Source organism: Pelophylax lessonae, assembly GCF_965119305.1.
Source record: "Pelophylax lessonae genome assembly, chromosome: 3".
Taxonomy (NCBI): domain Eukaryota; kingdom Metazoa; phylum Chordata; class Amphibia; order Anura; family Ranidae; genus Pelophylax; species Pelophylax lessonae.
In genome coordinates this window covers 330295708-330316815 of record NC_138770.1, presented here as the reverse complement: position 1 = coordinate 330316815, position 21108 = coordinate 330295708, and the positions used below count along the sequence as shown (strand labels likewise).

Below are 21108 nucleotides of genomic sequence, written 5' to 3'. Positions count from 1 at the left end.
ATCAGATCGCACAAGTGTGAACCACTGTGCGATCAGATCCTGATGCGGCTGAAAATAAGGGTCATGTGCGACTTTTGTGCGGGTGCAGTGCGAATTTAGCCATACAAAGTGTATGGCTGAATTCGCACCGCACAGCCAATCGCATGTAATGAGGGAGCAGTGCGCTCCAATATTACATGTGATCGCCGCAGCCGCAAGAGTGTGAACCGGCACTTACAGTTTTACTAAAACACGTCAAATTTGCAAAAGTGTGCTTAGACATTTACATTTGTTTTACCCTTAGGTGTGAAGGGGTTAAACTGGTACACAGTAACCCGGATGCAGTATTTAATAAACAAAAGCTTTTGCTTAGCTGCTACAAGCCCTAAAGCATGTCAAAATTTTAAATGATTTAAGAATCTAGGAACCTAAAAACAAGATTTTAATTTTAGTAGTTTAAGTTAGTTTGATTCAAACAGTAGATCATTCCTACTTTCAGGGATTTGTCAAATAAACAGTCCAACATACAGAATGAGACACCCTTCACACACTAGTGGACTTTCTTAGGCACAAGAGACAGAGCGGACTTGCCATGGTGGGTTGCGAGGATTAAATGATGCAGTGACATTTATCACTAATTAATTCTTAGGCACATTTTTGAAGCTGCTTTTCTCCTTCTAGGACAAAAGCGTTTAGAAGAACCCCAGTGTGCATAGGGCCTTGCTTATTTCTTACCTTTATAATAAATCACCACAATGTTTATTATTGACACTTATATTGGTTATTGTGTAGCATTTTTAATGCATTTATTTTCTTAGATTCACTGCAACTAATACAATGTTACATAAATTACTGTCACAGCATGACAAAAGCCATTTTTCTGAGCAACAGTGGCATTCCCTATACTGTACTACAACACTGTTTCACTGACTTCTTTTTAAACATATATGCATACCGGAGGTAGTTCTGCCAGTTGGTTCCCATCCAGCCAAAGGTCCTTAAGTTTATGTAGTGATCCAATAGATTCTGGCTGAAATCCAACACAGGATATGTCATTAGAAGTTGAAATAAAAAAAAAAATCCAAGTTGATTCCATGCTAAATTTACATAGGTGAGCAAGCACTTCAGAATAATATACTCAGGGTATCAATATCTCTTGACAAAAGCACTTTATAGTCTTTATCTCCTGCATTTCAATTTCCTTATGTTTTTGCTATCACAATCTTAATGACATTGTTTAGATTGATTTGTTTGGATAAAAAAAAAAAAAAACATGTAAAAGATTGCCCCACAAACATTTTTACTGTGGAGTCACATAGAAAGCGTCACTAAAGGAGTATACTAGGTAAAACTGGACTCAAAGGTTTTTTATTTTGAAAAAAATGATCAGAATCTCATGAACTAATCTGTTTGCCTGCATCATCTAAGGGAAAGAATATATTTAGAAGTCCAACTTAAGAGTGAAAATCTTTCAGATTAAAACTATCCTGGGCAATGTCAGCTGGTAAAGAAATCAAATTGAGGCGATAGATTAAAACAATCTCCTCCTCTAAGGCCAACTAGAAGTGTCCGATAGCCCTACCACAAACATGAACGCATTATGCTATGCCAGTGATGGCGAACTTTGGCACCCCAGATGTTTTGGAACTATATTTCCCATAATGCTCAACTACACCGCAGAGTGCATGAGCATCATGGGAAATGTACTTCTGGGGTGCCAAGGTTCGCCATCACGGTGTTATGCTTTATGGGGAGAGTGCTACAGGCAGACACTACCAGTGCTTGTTTATCAGCATGTACAATAGAGGTATAGAACTTAAAAAGGAAAAAATAAATAAAAAAAATTAACTCAAAACGATATCGTTTCCAGAGGATGAATCTACAACTCTGTTCAATGTGCTCTATGCCTCCTCTACCTGCACCAGACCACTTTCTCTAAGCTGCCACGTGGTCAAACGCTTCCTGATCCATTGCAGTAGACAAGCTATCTGTACTGAATTCTTCTAACCTGAAGAACAGATTTGCTATTCACAGCACTAATGACAGTTTTTACATACTGGATTTTACACATAGCAGCATATCTACATACACAAACTGGGGTTTCACTTCCTTTAAATACCCTTTTTCATACAAAAAGTTGCAGTGGGTACAAGCAGGGGTACAGTTACAATTTCACTGTCTGGCTAGACCTAATTAATGGCATATTTCAAATTATGCCACTGGTAGCTTTCAACTGAAACTTAGTAGATGGCCATAAAAGGACCAGTAATTACAAACTATGCTCCCCATTTAAATAACACATGAAGGGGCAGTGTCAATGGAAAAACAGTAAATAGGTAAATTAAGACAATTTTCAGCTACAAAATGTAGATATGAGATCGAGACAAGTAAATACTGTTCTCATTTAAAAGTGATTTAGTTTCTCCTGCTCTGATTGTACATGTTGCATTGTATTTACTTCTGTTTTTTCAATAAACTATTTGAACAAGAAAAAAAAAAAAAAAGTGATTTAGTTTCATTAAATCATACATCAGAAATTGTTGTAGAGGTATAGCCATAAACATATGATCATCTCTTACCAAGTTATATATTTCATTATTTCCTAAATCAAGCTCTTCAAGTCTATGAAGCTGGGAAAGAGACCTGCCAAAAATAGGGAACAGTAGGTCAGTACGAAGAAGAACAAAGGACCATTTACCAGCGGACAAAGTACTATAATTGGTGTTTATTGGAGAACAAAATGTTGCTTGTGTGAAAGGTTCCATGGATTGCTTGTTACATCAAGTACTGTTCAAAAGAAGTCATACTATGTAGCTAGGATCTAAAGGGTGAATCATTTGTCTGATGTGTATGCATAGTACATGACTGACACCTGGCTGTGACTGTTTAAAAACACTTCACATCTTTTTATACTGATCATGGCATATGTTATAATAAACGCAATAATCAAATGATTATATACAGCAGACAAGCCCTGCAAAATTATGTGATGGGAGTTAACTAAATACTTTAAAAGTTACACATACACATGTATGTGCATAAATATATATATATATATATATATATATATATATATATATATATATATATATATATATTTTAGCTGCCCAAAACATTTAAAAGAAATTCAACAATTGAAAAAAAAAATAGAAAAAAAACCCCCAAACAATTATACTCCCCTAGATAGATGCAGCATCGATCCAATGCTGTGTCTGTCCCCCACCACCTCTAAGACCAAGAACCAAGCAATCAAAGACCAAAGGCCTTCAGTGAGCAGAGAGCCAGTAAATGTCAGTACCTGGCCCTCTGCTCCCAGCGTTGGGAGTGGGTGGCTCAGGCCCTCAGCAGCTCATTGAGAGGCTAAGCCAGCTGCTGCTTAGGCAAGACTGGCCACCTACTTAATGGGATAGTAATGATAACAGTATTGAAGCTTTCTGCATCAGAACGACCTGTGATTTGGCCATAAATTGCAAAATGTGGAGGCTGCTGCAGGTATGTACAGGCACTTCTAGGTTCCTGGCTGCAGTTTATACCTGTAGCAATTTTTTTTTAGCCTGGCTACTGTGCTGTAGCAAAGTGTTTGGTGGTGCATTGTAGTGGCATTCATTCTAAATGGTGTCCCAAAGCACCTTTCAGGTGCACCTACAACACATGTTAATTGCTGCATGGTTGCAAGGAGGGCCTCAAACTGACATCTATTCAACAACCTGAAGAATCTCATCAGTGGGAATATGCAGGAAAGGCTACATTTGTGCTTAATCTACCAAAACAGCTCATATGCCAATACATGCTCAGTCATCACATGTTTAGTTCTGCCGACTACAGCCCTTGCCAAAAGTTTTGAGAATGACACAAATATTACATTTCACAAAGTCTGTTGCCTCAGTTTTTATGATGGCATTTTGCATATACTCTAGATTACGAATAGTGACCAGATGAATTGCAAAGTCCATCTTTGCTATGAAAATTAACTTAATCCCAAAAAAAACATTTCCACTGCATTTCAGCCCTGCCACAAAATGACCAGCTGGCATGTCAGTGATTCACTCATTAACAAAGGTGCCAGTGTTGACAAGGACAAGGCTGGAAATCACTCTGTATGCTGAATGAGTTAAGAGTAACAGAATGGAAGCTTTAAAAGGAGAGTGGTGCTTGAAATCCCTGTCCTTCCTCTGTTAACCATGGTTACCTGCAAGAAAGCATGTGCAGCCAATCATTGCTTTGCACAAAAAGGGATTCACAGGCAAGAAAATTGCTGCTACTTAGACTGCACCTAAATCAACCAATTATTGGATAATCAAGAACTTCAAGGCAAAAGGTTCAATTGTTATGAAGGCGGCTTTAGGGTGGCCAAGAAAGTACAGCAAGCACCAGGACCAGCTCCAACAGTTGATTCAGCTGCAAGATGGGCCAACACCAGTGCAGAGCTTGCTTAGGAATGGCAGCAGGCAGGTGTGATGATATCCAACCTTGATGGTTGATCTAAGCCAAGGCTGTGGCATTGTCTGATTGCACCCTGACAAGGTGACTCCAAAGTCTGGGCGTCCAGTATTTCAAGCCCGAATGACTTTTCAGATTTCTGGACAGAGACTTGCATCTGTAGTCACCACTTTCCAGGTCGCTGGAAGAACCAATTTCCCTTTCTCCAGATATCTGGTCAAAAACCACCAATTCAGACTCTGATGTACTCTTGGTACCAGTGACATGGACCAGTCCACAGACTGAACCCTTCCGATCCATGTAGACAGAATGTTGTTCTGTAAGGGTCTGGCATGGAATTGAGCATAGGGAATTCCCTAGTAACATTATGCAAAAACGTATAGAAAGATATCTCAGCCTTACTACGGACCGAATCAGATCCTTCAGGTCCGTGACCCTTCTTGGCAAGAATATCTTTGCCTGTAACGTGTCCACAAGAAGACCCAGAAATTCCAGACGCTGGACCGGCTGTAATGCTGACTTTGCTAAATTCAGTATCCAACCCAGATGTTCTAGGAACTGTGCTGTCTGCAGGACATTTCGGCTTAAAGCCGAAGCCGATCGATCTATTAGTGATAGATCATCCAGATATCCTATTCCAGATATCCCTCGAGACCAATACTGGAGCTAGGATCTTTGTGAACACTCTTGGAGCTGTGGCTAACCCGAAGGGCAGGGCCACAAAGTGATGGTTTTCTTTTGCAAAGCGTAGAAACCTTTGCTGAGCCTGCAATATAGGCACGTAAAGATATGCATCCTTGATGTCTATGAATACTATACATTTTTCTCCCTGCAGAGAGGCTTTGACTGAACTAATTGACTCCATACGGAAAGTACGAAGGTTCAGAAACTGGTTTTAGAATTTTGAGATCCAGAATAGGTCTCACATCCCCGCTTGGTTTGGGGATTATGAACAGATTTGAGTAAAAATCCCTGAACCTTTCATTCTCCGGAACCTCCATTATAACTCTTTGAGCCCTCAGCTGGTCCAATGCCAGAAAGAGACCTTTTTAGGGGATCTGTTTGTAAACTTGACCTATAAACTGAGGATACGGGAACACCCGAAATTCCAGTTTGTACCCCTGCAAAATGGTGGAGATAACCCAGTTGTCTTGGATCGATTCCACCCAAACCTTTGAGAACTGCAGCAGCCTTCCCCCCACCCAAGTACGTGGGGATGCCCCTTCACAGAGAAGGCTTAGAGGAAGATTTGGCTGATCTCTGGGTCCAAGGCTTTTACTGACCCTGCCCTGAAGGCTTGGTTCCGGACCCAGATGGTTGAGGCCATTGCCCCTGTCTGGAATTAGAAGCATAGAAGCACTGGTAGTTGGAGTGCTGGGGATTTTAAAAGAAGGACGCTTGCTCTTCCTTTTCACATGTTGCAATGTATTCCCCCCCCCCCCCCCCCGAGATCTTTTGGATATACGTATCATCACCAAAAAGACGGTCTCCCTGAAAAGGGAAGCCAGCCAGTAACTTTTTCATGTTAAAGTGCGAGGTAGATCTCACAGATCTTCCACAGACTCTCCTTGAGAAGGAACTGTCTTTGACACCCGATTCCTACAGTGTTTTAAAGACTGACAAACTCCTACGGCCGCTACTGCTGGTTGTATCGCAGATCCTGCAACTGCAAAGGAGGCTTTCAATAAAGATTCCAACTTCTTATCTGCTGGGCATTATCCACAGGGCAAGTTAAACTCTGGTTAACCAAAGAAATGGCAGCATCCACAGTGGGTATATACCATTTCTTAGTAAACTTTTTTTCCTCCATATGATACAATAGTTAAACCTTTAAGGCGGAACAAAAAAAAAATCCTATCATCAGGATGGTCCCAATCATACATTTCTTGCTCCATGAGCGGATGCATGGGAAACGTCCGAGTACTATGAGGAGGGCGCAATCAACCTAGAGAGGAAAAGGAGACTTCAGCTGTCTCTAAGGGAGGAAATTTGTGTCCAGACCAGACCATTGCGGTAAGAGACTTAACAAATAATCTCTGGGTTTGAGAGGCTGAAAGACTCCTCTGACCCTGACTCCCCAGAAGTGGAAACCTCAGCTTGACCTACTATACTGTTATTATCAGCTACTTCTTCCACATCCTCTGCCCAATCCTGAACTGAATTCAGGGGGTGGCTCAGGTGAGGGGGATCTATCACATTTCTTCCCTGTTAGTGATGCTGCAATCATGTCAGCCATCTTACCCTCAAGGCTGGCTAATGCCGATGCCAAACTGTCCTTAGTGATGGTGATGTAGGTTGCGGCAGAAGCACCTGGGGTAGCTACTATGCATGACAACCATAATGGCTCAGATTGGCTAGTCGCCTCTGGCTGTTCAGGGGGGGGGGGGGGAAGAGTACACACAGAGGAAGCACTGCTAGGACCTTCAAGGCCTGATGGTGGCATCACAGTGCCCCTACCAGCCCTCTTTCGGGCAGACATTGCTTTATAGCAAGACAAACTTGGGGTACTAACTTCACTTTACCCAAGGCTTGTGCCAAGCTTATACAGTTTATCACACACAGCACTGATTATCCCAAGATACAAGACCTGTTTGTGCCAGTAAACATACACCCACAGTGACTCACGCAGCCCAGCTGCTGCTGCTCTGTGTCCCCTCCAGCCTTGGCAGAGGCTAGCATGATGGACACAGTTCCTTCTAAATCGCGCCTATTTATGCTGTACTTCTCATGCATGGCGTGCTATGTGGCGTCCATGTGCATGCCAATTGCATTCAACACTCCCTCCATGCAGCGCATGCCTCTATTTAAAAGGTGAAGATTTTCACACGCGCGAATAGGCCTTCACCACAGACACGCTATCAAGGGAGGGGACGAACATGCGGGTGATTATGCGCCAAAGCGAAAACAGCAACCACATGGGGTGAGAGCAGCTTAGGCTGAATCTTGTCACAGCTGATACCTTTCATGTGATCAGCCCAGGGCAAAAAAACAGTGTGATAACAATAGGCAAAGAAATAATGTTTAAACAAATTTTGCATCATCCCACAACTACACAAGCTCATATAATTACAATTGATATAAATGGCACATTTAATACCTAGGGAAAAGTCAGAGCTTTCAACAAAATGCATTTTGCATAGCTTAACATCAATAGTCTCATGCACACATTGGCTTGTCACCGCTGATACCTCTCAGGTAATCAGCACAGTGTGAAAACAGTGTCAGAAAAACAAGTATAGAAATAATGCTTAACAAGATGTATTTTGCCTAGGATTAACATCCATAGTCTCATGCAGAGACTCACATGACACTCGGTCTCTGTTATCTTTTTAGGCCTCTTGCACACGATACTCCTGTTTGAGCATCTCCTTTTTCAGCCGTAATTTTTGTCTTATTGAAAAGCGCGCATTTGCGATTATTTTTGCGCATTTCCAAGCATATGCGTTTGCGCAAATTCACGTAAATTCGTGCCTCTGATCAACAGTATTATATCGTGTGCGTTCATTTGATCGCATTTGCACGCAAATCTGCGCATTAGGCGTAAATTACTGTCCAAAAATGCAGATTTTTCTATTTTGTTCTTACTGAAGAATACGCGGCACTCATTTACACGCCTGTGTGCATAGGCACATTAGAATGAATAGGCTCTATTTTAGCTCATAAAAAAAAAAAAAAAAAGCTGTACTGAGCATTTTTAAGCTGCAGTGTGCAAGGGGCCTAAAAGGGAACAGTGCAAAAATATTTACGATCTGCAACTATGCCAGCAATATTTACCTTCAAGGTTTGCTGTATGTGTAAATATTTTAAAGTGGACTCAGCAGTCCTGCTGCAGGATTCGGCTTTGAAACAGGAATCAATATTCACCCATCTTGGAGACCTTCAAGGACTGGGTCCCCTTGTTTTAGAGGGGCCACAGCCTTGGACCTGTAGAGCAGTGGTCCTCAACTCCGGTCCTTGGGTCCACAAACAGGCCAGGTTTGCAAGATAACTAAATTACATCACAGGTGATCTCATTTGCTGCTCAGTGATTGCAGTATTCTAGTCTGCATCTCCCCAAGGCAATACTTAAAATCTGGCCTGTTAGAGGCCCCGAAGACCGGAGTGGAGGACCACGGCTGTAGAGCACCCTGCAGGGAGCGTCTTTGGGATTTGGTATTCCAAGGGTCCGGATCCCAGAGTCCAGTGCCTAAAAAGGACAGCTTTACAGGCAAAACCTTGTATCTTTTTAGTCCATTGGCTGTTTTAGATGAATCTGATAGCGAACCCCTTAGATTCAGTGATCTTTGATCGGGGTATGTAGCATATCTTCTTTCTTCCTTGAAGAGAAATGTGGAGAGACTTTCCACAGTAACCATTACCTTTAGACACTGGCGAAAAAACTGAGGTACTTCCTGTGGGGTAGGGGTTATATAGGGGAGCATCCGTTGATTGGTTGCCAGTGTCCTTCACCTAAAAGGTGGCTACAGACAGGTCCATAAATATTGGGACATCAACACAATTCTATCTTTTTGGCTCTATACACCACCACAATGGATTTGAAATGAAACACACAAGGTGTGCTTTAACTGCAGATTTTCAGCTTTAATTTCAGGGTATTTACAACCAAATCAGGTGAACAGTGCAAGGAATTACAACAGTTTGTATATGTGCCTCCCACTTTTTGAGGGACCAAAAGTAAATGGGACAGATTAACATTTCTAAATCAAACTTTCACTTTTTAATACTTGGTTGCAAATCCTTTGCAGTCAATTACAGCCTGAAGTCTGGAACACAGACATCACCAGACGCTGGGTTTCATCACTGGTGATGCTCTGCCAGGCCTCTATTGCAACTGTCTTCAGTTCCTGCTTGTTCTTGGGACATTTTCACTTCAGTTTTGTCTTCAGCATGTGAAATGCATGCTCAATCGGATTCAGGTTAGGCGATTGACTTGGCCATTGCATAACATTCCACTTCTTTCCCTTAAACTCTTTGGTTGCTTTTGCAGTATGCTTCGGCTCATTGTCCATCTGCACTGTGAAGCGCTGGCCAATGAGTTCTGAAGCATTTGGCTGAATATGAGCAGATAATATTGCCCGAAACACTTCAGAATTCATCCTGCTGCTTTTGTCAGCAGTCACATCAATAAATACAAGAGAACTAGTTCCATTGGCAGCCATACATGCCCATGCCATGACACTACCACCACCATGCTTCACTGATGAGGTGCTATGCTTTGGATCATGAGCAGTTCCTTTCCTTCTCCATACTCTTCTCTTCCCATCACTCTGGTACAAGTTGATCTTGGTCTTATCTGTCCATAGGATGTTGTTCCAGAACGGTAAAGGCTTTTTTAGATGTTGTTTGGCAAACTAATCTGGCCTTCCTGTTTTTAAAGCTCACCAATGGTTTACATCTTGTGGTGTACCCTCTGTATTCTCTCTGGTGAAGTCTTCTCTTCACTGTTGACTTTGACACACATACACCTACCTCCTGGAGAGTGCTCTTGATCTCGCCAACTGTTGTGAAGGGTGTTTTCTTCACCAGGGAAAGAATTCTTCAGTCATCCACCACAGTTGTTTTCCGTGGTCTTCCGGGTCTTTTGGTGTTGCTGAGCTCACCGGTGCGCTCTTTCTTTTTAAGGATGTTCCAAACAGTTTATTTGGCCACGCCTAATGTTTTTGATATCTCTCCGATGGGTTTGTTTTGTTTTTTCAGCCTAATGGCTTGCTTCACTGATAGTGACAGATCTTTGGATCTCATATTTAGAGTTGACGGGAACAGATTCCAAATGCAAATAGCACATTTGAAATGAACTCTGGACCTTTTATCTGCTCCTTGTAAATGGGATAATGAGGGAATAACACACACCTGGCCATGGAACAGCTGAGCAGCTAATTGTCCCATTACTTTTCGTCCCTTAAAAAGTGGGAGGCACATATACAAACTGTTGCAATTCCTACACCTTTCACCTGATTTGGATGTAAATACCCTCAAATTAAAGCTGAAAGTCTGCAGTTAAAGTTTGTTTCATTTAAAATCCATTGTGGTGGTGTATAGAGCCAAAAAGATTAGAATTGTGTTGATGTCCCAATATTTATGGACCTGACTGTATATAACCCATATGTTATGATTTATGGCTCTGTGTCCCATGATGTACAAAAAGAAAGTGCTTCCTAGCAGGGCTGGTAATTATGTAGGACCTCTAGATCAATCTGGAACAACAGCTCACATATGAATCTGTAATGTGTATAATGTTAATCTATAATGATTTTATTACTGACCGCAAAAAAAAAATATTACAATTGTTTTAAAGGCTTAAAGGCATTGGTTTTAACATGTAAACGCTGACAGTCGACATTCTGTGCACACATTTTTTATTGGAGCTAATTGGAAAAAACAGCCCCCAGCAAATAAAAGCCATTAACTTACTCTGGTAAATAGGTCAGTAAATTTTCTCTCAGCTCTAATGAAGCCAGGTTTGTTAGGCTGAAAAAGAAAAAAAAGGCTTTAGTGTAATAAACAAAAAGTAACAATAAAGATTCAAATACAGATTAAAAGTTTATGTACATAAGTGGAAAGTTCTTCACCTCATAACCGAATACTATTAGCATTCCTTAACTATGAAGAAAGCCACTCACAAGGCACACAAGTGCATTTTAACCTGCAAAAGGATTTGTATTTCTATTCAGTCTGAGATTTACAAAGGTCTCCAAAACAGCAGGTCAGAGGCCTGATCTTTCTCTGCTGCAGTTTCACTTACAGGTCTAGTCCCTCCCTGAGTCTGTGAATGGACAGTGAAAGGAGAAGCAGCACACTGACATGCTCATCTCTTTTTCACTTTGTTCCCTCTTCCTATCGGCAGGTCCCTTGTACTGCAGCACACCCGATTGGCTCCTTAAAACAGTTCTCCCTCCTCTTCACGGAGCTTTGCTGTGCAGGGGATTGCAAGAGATTGATGCCAGGTTAAATTTAGGTACTTCACAGCTTGTATTTAAAAATACATTTATGGAAGTATGAAGAAATTTAGTAATGCATTCAATTACAGTAAATTTATTTTTTTTAGATCTGCCTCTTTATACAGAACATTCATTCATTTTAAAATAAATAGGTCTATGCACACTGCTGCAGCCCTTGACTGAACAAAAAAAAAAACATACAAATGTGTCATTAAAGCCCCATTCTAGCCATTTTTGGGCATTCAGATCTTGTAGTCCAAGAGATTGTTTTTTTTTTTTTTTTAGTTTTGGATAAAGTGGGGCATGGAGATCTTGCAGTGCTCAAGAGATATAGATTCAAGCACACAACACCTATAACCGGCAGTCCCTGAGTTACATACATCAAATACTTACAAACGGAGGGAGACAACAGAAGTGAGAGGAAATCTAACCATAGGAAGGGAAATTCACTCCTATAAGAGTTATCATGGGAAAAAAGGTGTCTCACTGAAGCTTTATCACAAATCCTTGTTTCCACAACCAAAAACATTTCCAAAATCCAACTGTTACATGGACCAAAGGGAAATTAAATTTTCTGAACAGGGGCACAGACAGCAACACAATTATGGGGGTGTTAACCCTTCCACATGCTATGCAAAACTTTTTACACTTAAAGAATGTACCTGTTCCTACTTAGTTACAATTTCAACTTAAGAACAAACCTACACAAACTATCTTTTTTGTAACCCGTGGACTGCCTGCACATAAGCCCACCTGTAACTAAAATACTGGTCTTTAACCACCTCAATACTGGGCACTTAAACCCCCTTCCTTCCCAGACCAATTTTCATCTTTTAGCGCTGTTGCATTTTGAATGACAATTGCGCGGTCATGCAACATTGTACCTAAACCAAATTTGTGTCATTTTTTCCCCACAAATAGAGCTTTCTTTCGGTGGTATTTGATCACTGCCAGGTTTTTTCTTTTTTGGTGCACAAATAAAAAAAGACAGAAAAGTTTGAAAAAAAAAAAAAATTTTTTTGTTTAGGTTATAAAATTTTGTAAATAGATATGTTTTTTCCTGCACTGATGAGCACTGATGATGCCGCACTGACAGGCACTGATGAGGAGACACTGATGGGATGGCACTGATGGGGTGGCACTGATATGCAGCACTGATAGGTAGCACTGATATGCAGCACTGATGGGCACTGATATGTGGCACTGATAGATAGCACTGATATGCAGCATTGGTGGGCACTGATAGGCAGCGCTGATGGGCACTGATAGGCAGCACTGATGGGCACTGATTGGCGGCACTGATGGGCACTGATAGGTGGCACTGTTGGGCGGCAATGATCGGCACTGATCGGCACTGATGGGTGGCACTGATCGGCACTGATGGGGGCACTGATGGGCACTAATGGGCACTGGTGGGCAGCACTGATAGATGGCAATAACGGCACTGGTGGGCAGCACTGATAGATGGCATTGGTGGGCAACACTGATAGGGAGGGCACTGGGGGGCTCTCTGAGCCCTGCTTGCCATCCCTGGTGGCCATAGTGGGCATCCCTGGTGGTCATGGGTGGGCATCCCTGGTGGCTTAGTGGCACCCCTCCCCCCCCCCCAGGGCTGCACTGGTAATCAATGTTCTGATTACCAGCAGAGACCCCCCCTGTGATCAGTGAGTAATTAGAAATACTCACTGATCACCCCCGCAGCAGCACCGATCATCCCTCTTCTCCTCACTGACAGGATCTGTCAGGAGTAGAAGAGATCGAAGCCGTTACAACGGCTCTATTTACATTACATGACGGCTGTGATTGGACACAGCCGTCATGTGATCAGGAGGGCCAATCACAGGGCCCTCCTGCCGAATGATGTTGCTCTGTGTCCGAGGGACACAGGCACATCGAGATCGCGCCGATGCGCGTGCCCGCGGCGGTGCGATCTCTCTCCTTCTGAAGGACGTTCCGGAACGTCCATTCAGAAGGACGAGACTCCCGCCCGGCCGTATATCTACAATGGCCCGGGTGGGAGGTAGTTAAACTCTTCATGTAAATTTGGGAGGACTACTGCGCTTGCTAAAAAATAAATTAACCAGCTGCTGGCACTACAATAAAACTATATTGTTAAACCTGTAAAACCATGGTCATGGTATGTAATTAGGAATCATGTAATACTGCATCTCATGTATATGTGACAAAAAGTGCAGCGTGAAAACCTGTGCAAAAAATATTAGGATATAGAAAATAAGTTCACTCCAACCCAGTGAGCTTATTTTCTAACTTTGCGCCCATTTGCCCCTATATGCGATTTTATTTGAATGCCTGTTCACACATGGGAAATGTAAGTTTGGTTACTTTTGAATAAAGTCATGTTCTTGGATAGTATTACACTATGTGGAGTATTTTTATTTTTTGGAGCACTTTAAAGATCGGAGGAGGAATCTGATACTAAGGGTCGTTTCAGCAAGGCCTTATCACCCTATGCGCCTGCGACTATGTTAACAGCATTGGAATCCATTATCTCTGCACTTTAAAGATCGGAGGAGGAATCTGATACCAATGGTTGTTCAGGCAAGGCTTCAATATGCCATGCTTGTGCGACTATGTTAACATTAGCATCCATTATCTCTGGTAAGCACTGCTGCAAATTTTCCTGTTTGGTGTTGGAAGCACTATTGATGTTTTTTCCTTTTTCTTCACTGGATCTCTAAAGATTTTCTTCATATTTATGAATTTCACTAATCAATGTAGACATTTTATTTTATACAATTTTTATATTTTATACCTTTAAGGACTTTTTACACTATTGCACTTTTCCTTTAAAGGTTGTAGTGTGATTGGACTTCTATTTTTTGCACGCTGCACTTTTTGTCACATTTACATGAGATGCAGTATTACATGGTTCTTAATTGATGTTATGTATATACAATCACGGATTATCACATATATTGGATCCATCCAATTATTTCCATGTTTATGGCCTCTCGGCATGTGGGCCTTCCCAACGAGCGACCCGACCACAAATATGCGGCCCTAAATAGAAAAAAAGGGGGGGGGGTGGGATTTGGACTATAAAGGCCAAACATGGAGTCTATACAAAATTATAAACTTTTATTGTACACATTTTAAGACATTAAGAAATTTCATATGAAATAAAAATATTTTGGTGCTCATCGATTTCGACTGTCCATATACATTAATAACTGTAATCATCTTTGGGAATTCCAATGTTGGTAAGAAGATCTTCATGTGTCAATATGTTGTTTCGCCAAGACTAGTTTCATCAGGATGCATGAAAATACCACATCAATCCTCTAAAAAGAAATCACACTTAAAACATATCTATTATACAGGTACACCTCAAAAAATTAGCATATGATCAAAAAGTTAATTTCAGTAATTCAATTCAAAAAGTGAAACTCGTATATTTTATATAGATGCATTACACACGGAGTGATATATTTCAAGCATTTCCTCTTAATTTTGAGGACTATGGCTTACAGCTAGTGAAAACCCAAAATTCACAAAATTAGATTACATAAGACCAATAAAAAAAAGGATTTTTATAGAAATGTTGGTTTACCGAAAAGACGTTCATGTACAGTATAGTATGCACTCCGTACCTGGTTGGGGCTCCTTTTGGATGAATTACTGCATCAATGCGGAGTGGCATGGAGGCGATCAGTCTGTGGACTACTGAGGTGGTATGGAAGCCCAGGTTTCTTTGATAGTGACCTTCAAATCATCTGCATTATTGGGTCTGGTGTCTCACCTTCCTCTTGACAATACTGCACAGATTCTCTATGAGGTTTAGGTCAGGCGAGTTGGCTGGCCAATCAAGCACATAGATAGCCATGATCATTAAACTAGGTATTGGTACTTTAGGCAGTGTGGGCAGGTGCCAAGTTCTGCTGGAAAATGAAATCAGCATCTCGATAAAGCTGGTCAGTGGAGGGAAGCATGAAGTGCTCAAGAATTTTCTGGTAGAGGGCTGCACTGACTTGCTAAAAACACAGTGGACCAACACCAGCAGATGACATGGCTCCCTAAATCATCACAGACTGTAGAAACTTCACACTGGACCTCATGCAACTTGGATTATGTGCCTCTCCAGCCTTCCTCCAGACTAAGACCTTGATTTCCAAACGAAATGCAACATTTTCCACACTCCATGATGAATTGGGGAGCCATGTCACCTGCTGATGTTGGTCCAGTGAGTTTTATCAAGTCCAAAGTCAGCGCAGCCCTCTAGCAGGAATTTCTAGAGCACTTCATGCTTCCCTCTGTTGACCAGCTTTATGGAGATGCCGATTTATTTTTCCACCAGACCCCAAAATGCAGACGAGCTAAAGGCCGCTATTAAAGCAACTTGGGCTTCCATAACACCTCAACAGTGCCACATGCTGATCGCTTCCATGACAGGTCGCATTGATGCAGTAATTAATGCAAAAGGAGCCCCAACCAAGTATTGCATGCATACTATATGGTACATGGACATACTTTTCAATAAGTCAACATTTCTATATCAGAATCCTTTTTTATTATTGGTTCTATGTAATATTCTAGTTTTCTAAGACACAGGATTTATTTTTTTCACTAGCTGTAAACCATATCAAAATAAAAAATAAAAAAATACTTGAAATATATGACTCTGTGGGTAATGCATCTATACAAAATATAGGAGTTTCACTTTTTGAAATAAATTACTGAAATAAACTTTTGATGATATTCTAATTTTAGGAGATGCACCTGTATAGGTTTGCCTTGAGTGTCAAATTAACATATGCATGCGCCCCGGTGTAAAACACTTACCATGCTGAGAGCTAGCTCCCTTTGTGCTCCCAGCATGGTAGCCGGCGGTTATCGGAAAGTTCCCGATGCATTCTAGCGATCGGAAGCTTTGTGATCATGTGATCACCAATCACAGTGGTTACATGACCCGAATGCCCGCCTCCCAGTGTTTAGAACCCTAAGAGGGGGCAGCGGGAGGGAGTTTATGCAGTAGTAAATCAAAAAGCAAACATTTGTTATATTGCAGCTTACCAGTTCTTAGATGCGATGGCTGCAACAGCTTTCTTATTTTGGGCTCTCTTTATTTTCATGTGGTGATCTGGCCAGCAAGCCTGTTTTTCAACAGAACATGCCATCCTGCAGTTTTGGCAGTTAGGGGTTCAAAAAAACATTTACCACTGACAGGGGGTGCTTGCAAAGATCAACTTTTATGTAAAACCTGTATCCCCTAAAACAGAAATGATTTCCTGTGACTGCTTAAGAACTATTAGCTAGAGTTTGGCTTAATTTTGTTAGTTTATCTAAATCTGGTGTAAAAATACGGGGATCTGGTGGATCAGGGTAAATTTCATCACATTATGGTTGCCCTCAAAGGGCCAATTGTATCTGTAAGCCTATGTATGCTTAGTCCAGGAGTGCGCTACATCCTGAGTGCAGGGTTCAGGATTAAGTGGCGTACCGAGTGCAGGGTTCAGGATTAAGTGGCGTACCGAGTGCAGGGTTCAGGATTAAGTGGCGTACCGAGTGCAGGGTTCAGGATTAAGTGGCGTACCGAGTGCAGGGTTCAGGATTAAGTGGCGTACCGAGTGCAGGGTTCAGGATTAAGTGGCGTACCGAGTGCAGGGTTCAGGATTAAGTGGCGTACCGAGTGCAGGGTTCAGGATTAAGTGGCGTACCGAGTGCAGGGTTCAGGATTAAGTGGCGTACCGAGTGCAGGGTTCAGGATTAAGTGGCGTACCGAGTGCAGGGTTTAGGTTTACGTGGCGAACCGAGTGCAGGGTTCAAGGAGGGCGCCCTACGTACACAGTGCAGGGTTCAAGGAGGGCGCCCTACGTACACAGTGCAGGGTTCAAGGAGGGCGCCCTACGTACACAGTGCAGGGTTCAAGGAGGGCGCCCTACGTACACAGTGCAGGGTTCAAGGAGGGCGCCCTACGTACACAGTGCAGGGTTCAAGGAGGGCGCCCTACGTACACAGTGCAGGGTTCAAGGAGGGCGCCCTACGTACACAGTGCAGGGTTCAAGGAGGGCGCCCTACGTACACAGTGCAGGGTTCAAGGAGGGCGCCCTACGTACACAGTGCAGGGTTCAAGGAGGGCGCCCTACGTACACAGTGCAGGGTTCAAGGAGGGCGCCCTACGTACACAGTGCAGGGTTCAAGGAGGGCGCCCTACGTACACAGTGCAGGGTTCAAGGAGGGCGCCCTACGTACACAGTGCAGGGTTCAAGGAGGGCGCCCTACGTACACAGTGCAGGGTTCAAGGAGGGCGCCCTACGTACACAGTGCAGGGTTCAAGGAGGGCGCCCTACGTACACAGTGCAGGGTTCAAGGAGGGCGCCCTACGTACACAGTGCAGGGTTCAAGGAGGGCGCCCTACGTACACAGTGCAGGGTTCAAGGAGGGCGCCCTACGTACACAGTGCAGGGTTCAAGGAGGGCGCCCTACGTACACAGTGCAGGGTTCAAGGAGGGCGCCCTACGTACACAGTGCAGGGTTCAAGGAGGGCGCCCTACGTACACAGTGCAGGGTTCAAGGAGGGCGCCCTACGCACACAGTGCAGGGTTCAAGGAGGGCGCCCTACGTACACAGTGCAGGGTTCAAGGAGGGCGCCCTACGCACACAGTGCAGGGTTCAGGGGTGCCCTACGTACACAGTGCAGGGTTCAAGGAGGGCGCCCTACGTACACAGTGCAGGGTTCAAGGAGGGCGCCCTACGTACACAGTGCAGGGTTCAAGGAGGGCGCCCTACGTACACAGTGCAGGGTTTAAGGAGGGCGCCCTACGTACACAGTGCAGGGTTCAAGGAGGGCGCCCTACGTACACAGTGCAGGGTTCAAGGAGGGCGCCCTACGTACACAGTGCAGGGTTCAAGGAGGGCGCCCTACGTACACAGTGCAGGGTTCAAGGAGGGCGCCCTACGTACACAGTGCAGGGTTCAAGGAGGGCGCCCTACGTACACAGTGCAGGGTTCAAGGGGGGTGCCCTACGTACACAGTGCAGGGTTCAGGGGTGCCCTACGTACACAGTGCAGGGTTCAGGGGTGCCCTACGTACACAGTGCAGGGTTCAGGGGTGCCCTACGTACACAGTGCAGGGTTCAGGGGTGCCCTACGTACACAGTGCAGGGTTCAGGGGTGCCCTACGTGCACAGTGCAGGGTTCAGGGGTGCCCTACGTGCACAGTGCAGGGTTCAGGGGTGCCCTACGTGCACAGTGCAGGGTTCAGGGGTGCCCTACGTGCACAGTGCAGGGTTCAGGGGTGCCCTATGTGCACAGTGCAGGGTTCAGGGGTGCCCTATGTGCACAGTGCAGGGTTCAGGGGTGCCCTACGTGCACAGTGCAGGGTTCAGGGGTGCTCTATGTACACAGTGCAGGGTTCAGGGGTGCCCTACGTACACAATGAATGCTCTGTTCTTTACACCACTCTCCCCCATCTCACACCTCAGCACACATCCTTCTCCACAGCCCTCATCTCTCCCTGCTGAAAAAAAAAAAAAAAAGCTTCCTCGCACCACACCTACCTGGCCCAGCTCTAGTACCTCCTAGCATTGTAGGCCGCTCTGCCTTTCACTTGCAGGAAGATCACTGGTTGGCACCTGTCCCTGCTGTGCCCTGTCATGAGTGCATGTAGGGCAGGCAGGGATCTGTGAGAACCATGAACCACAGAGAAAAGTTGACCTTGTAAAAATTTTCTGTGTGTACAAGTGACAGTGGTGAGCGGGAAGCAGAAGGCAAGAGCCAGAGATGGCAGAATGGCGTTCTACCACTTTCCAGCTGAAAAAAAGCCCTGGGAGCAAGGGCCACATGAAATGGCCTGGCAGGCTGGATTCGGCCCACAAGCCTTGTGTTTGACATGCCCCTCTGACACAGCAGATAACTTGTCTGGGTACAGGACCAGTTTATCTTTTTGCTAGTGACAACAATCCGTGTCACCGACCACTGTCACTGACTGCAGGGACGCCAGAACAGTATACGCCAGCAACTGTGTCCAATCACTGCCACAACGGTCCCAGTGTCAACATAGTCAATCTCTGGTTGCAGAGACGACAGACCAGTATTCGACAGCACCAGTGCCCTGATCACTGCCACATTAGTGCCAATGTCCCCGATTTAAGTGATGGCAGACCAGTATACGCCAGCACCAGTGTCCTGATCACTGCCAAACCAGTGCCAGTGTCAGAGACAGTGAAGCCAGCAATACTGTTCTGACTGCAAGTCACGCCAGTGTCAGCAGTACCAATTAGGTCAGCAACAGTGTTCACCATCACACCAATACCTGAAAACCACAGGAGGACATGATTCCTTCCTAAAATAAGAGGTTAAGCCCTGGGCCTACACCTGCAAACATTCATTCTAATGCAGTCAGTAGGCTGTGCCAATGCATGCATTGCATGCTCCAAAGGTGCAAAAAGGAGTGACACGTTACCATTGCCCCCAAGGTCACTCACAACCTGGCCTCTGTATAGTAGAGCACTTTTGTGGCTACCATATCTCACTAGATTAGTGATGGGGTTTCTCTTATGACTGACTACCTGCATTTTGCCTGTATTTGATGTCCTGTGTAATGACCATTTGCCTGTTTTCTCAACCATGTTTTGACCTACTGCCTGGACCGACAATTTACAGAAATGAGATAGGCAGACAGGACATCAGCATTGATCACATTTTCAAAAATATTTATATACACACCATAGTTTGTACACAGGCTAAATAAAATATACCCATTTTTCTTTTTTTCCCCACCAAAGAAATGTCAGTGGCTGCATGTAATGTAAATATCTCCTAAACGGTACATGTTTAGGAGATATTTACACTACCTATAGGTAAACCTAACTATAGGCCTACCTACAGGTAGATGTTTGCAGAGGAAGTTTACTTCCTCTCTAACAAAATTTAAATGAAATAAACAGAAATCTGAATCAAAATCAATATTTGGCGTGACCACCGTTTGCCTTCGAAACAGCATCAATTCTTCTAGGTACACTTGCACATAGATTTTGAAGGAACTAAACCACTAGATTGGAGAACTAACCACAGATCTTCTATGGATGTAGGTCGCCTCAAAACTTCTGTCGATTCATGTAATCCCAGACAGACTTTATGTTCCAGAACTCCTTGTTGTTCTTTATGCTGAAAATAGTTCTTAATGACATTGTCTGTAAGTTTGGGGTGGTTGTCCTGCTGCAGAACACATTTGGGGCCAATCACACGTCTTCCTGATGGTATGGGATGATGGATAAGTATCTGTATGTCTCAGCGTTGAAGACACCATTGATCCTGACCAAATCTCCAACTTCATTTGGAGAAATGCAGCCCTAAACTTGCAAGGAACCTTCACGATGCTCCACTGTTGTCTGTAGACACTCATTTGTACAGCTCTCCAGCCCTTCGGTGAAAAAAAAAAAAACTGCCATTTCTCTTCACCCCAGTTCTTATGTTTTCGTGCATAGTTGCCTTGTTTGCACATCAGACATATTGCTTTTTGACTGCAGCTCTTCCATGACCACTTCTGCCCAGGATTCTCCAGACAGTAGATGGGTATACACCTGGATCCCACTGGTTTCTGCCAGTTCTGTGCAGTTGGCACTACTGGACATTTGCAGACTATTACAGCTCACTTTACAAGCTGAAAGAGGACCCCCAAAAAACTCAACCCTCTGCATCTGCAATCACAACCTTTCTAGAATGTCTCAAACTACCCTCACTTACAGCCTCTGAGCTGAATGTACTCAATAAACCCTTCTCAATTCTGGAA

At 43.7% G+C, this 21108-nt stretch overlaps 1 protein-coding gene across 2 annotated transcripts in view; it reads right to left on the bottom strand.

Annotated features, from left to right (window-relative positions):
* LRRC1 (leucine rich repeat containing 1) overlaps positions 1 to 21108 on the bottom strand; it is a 682152-nt gene that overhangs the window by 414759 nt on the left and 246285 nt on the right. Inside the window, exons 5-7 of one of the 2 annotated variants that reach the window (XM_082250231.1) lie at positions 10831 to 10887; positions 2559 to 2622; positions 935 to 1009 (exon numbers count right to left, since the gene is read on the bottom strand). In XM_082250231.1, coding sequence (XP_082106357.1) covers positions 935 to 1009; positions 2559 to 2622; positions 10831 to 10887 — 196 coding nt within the window. The remainder of the gene's footprint in view (positions 1 to 934; positions 1010 to 2558; positions 2623 to 10830; positions 10888 to 21108) is intronic. The other variant, XM_082250232.1, reaches the window with a different exon arrangement.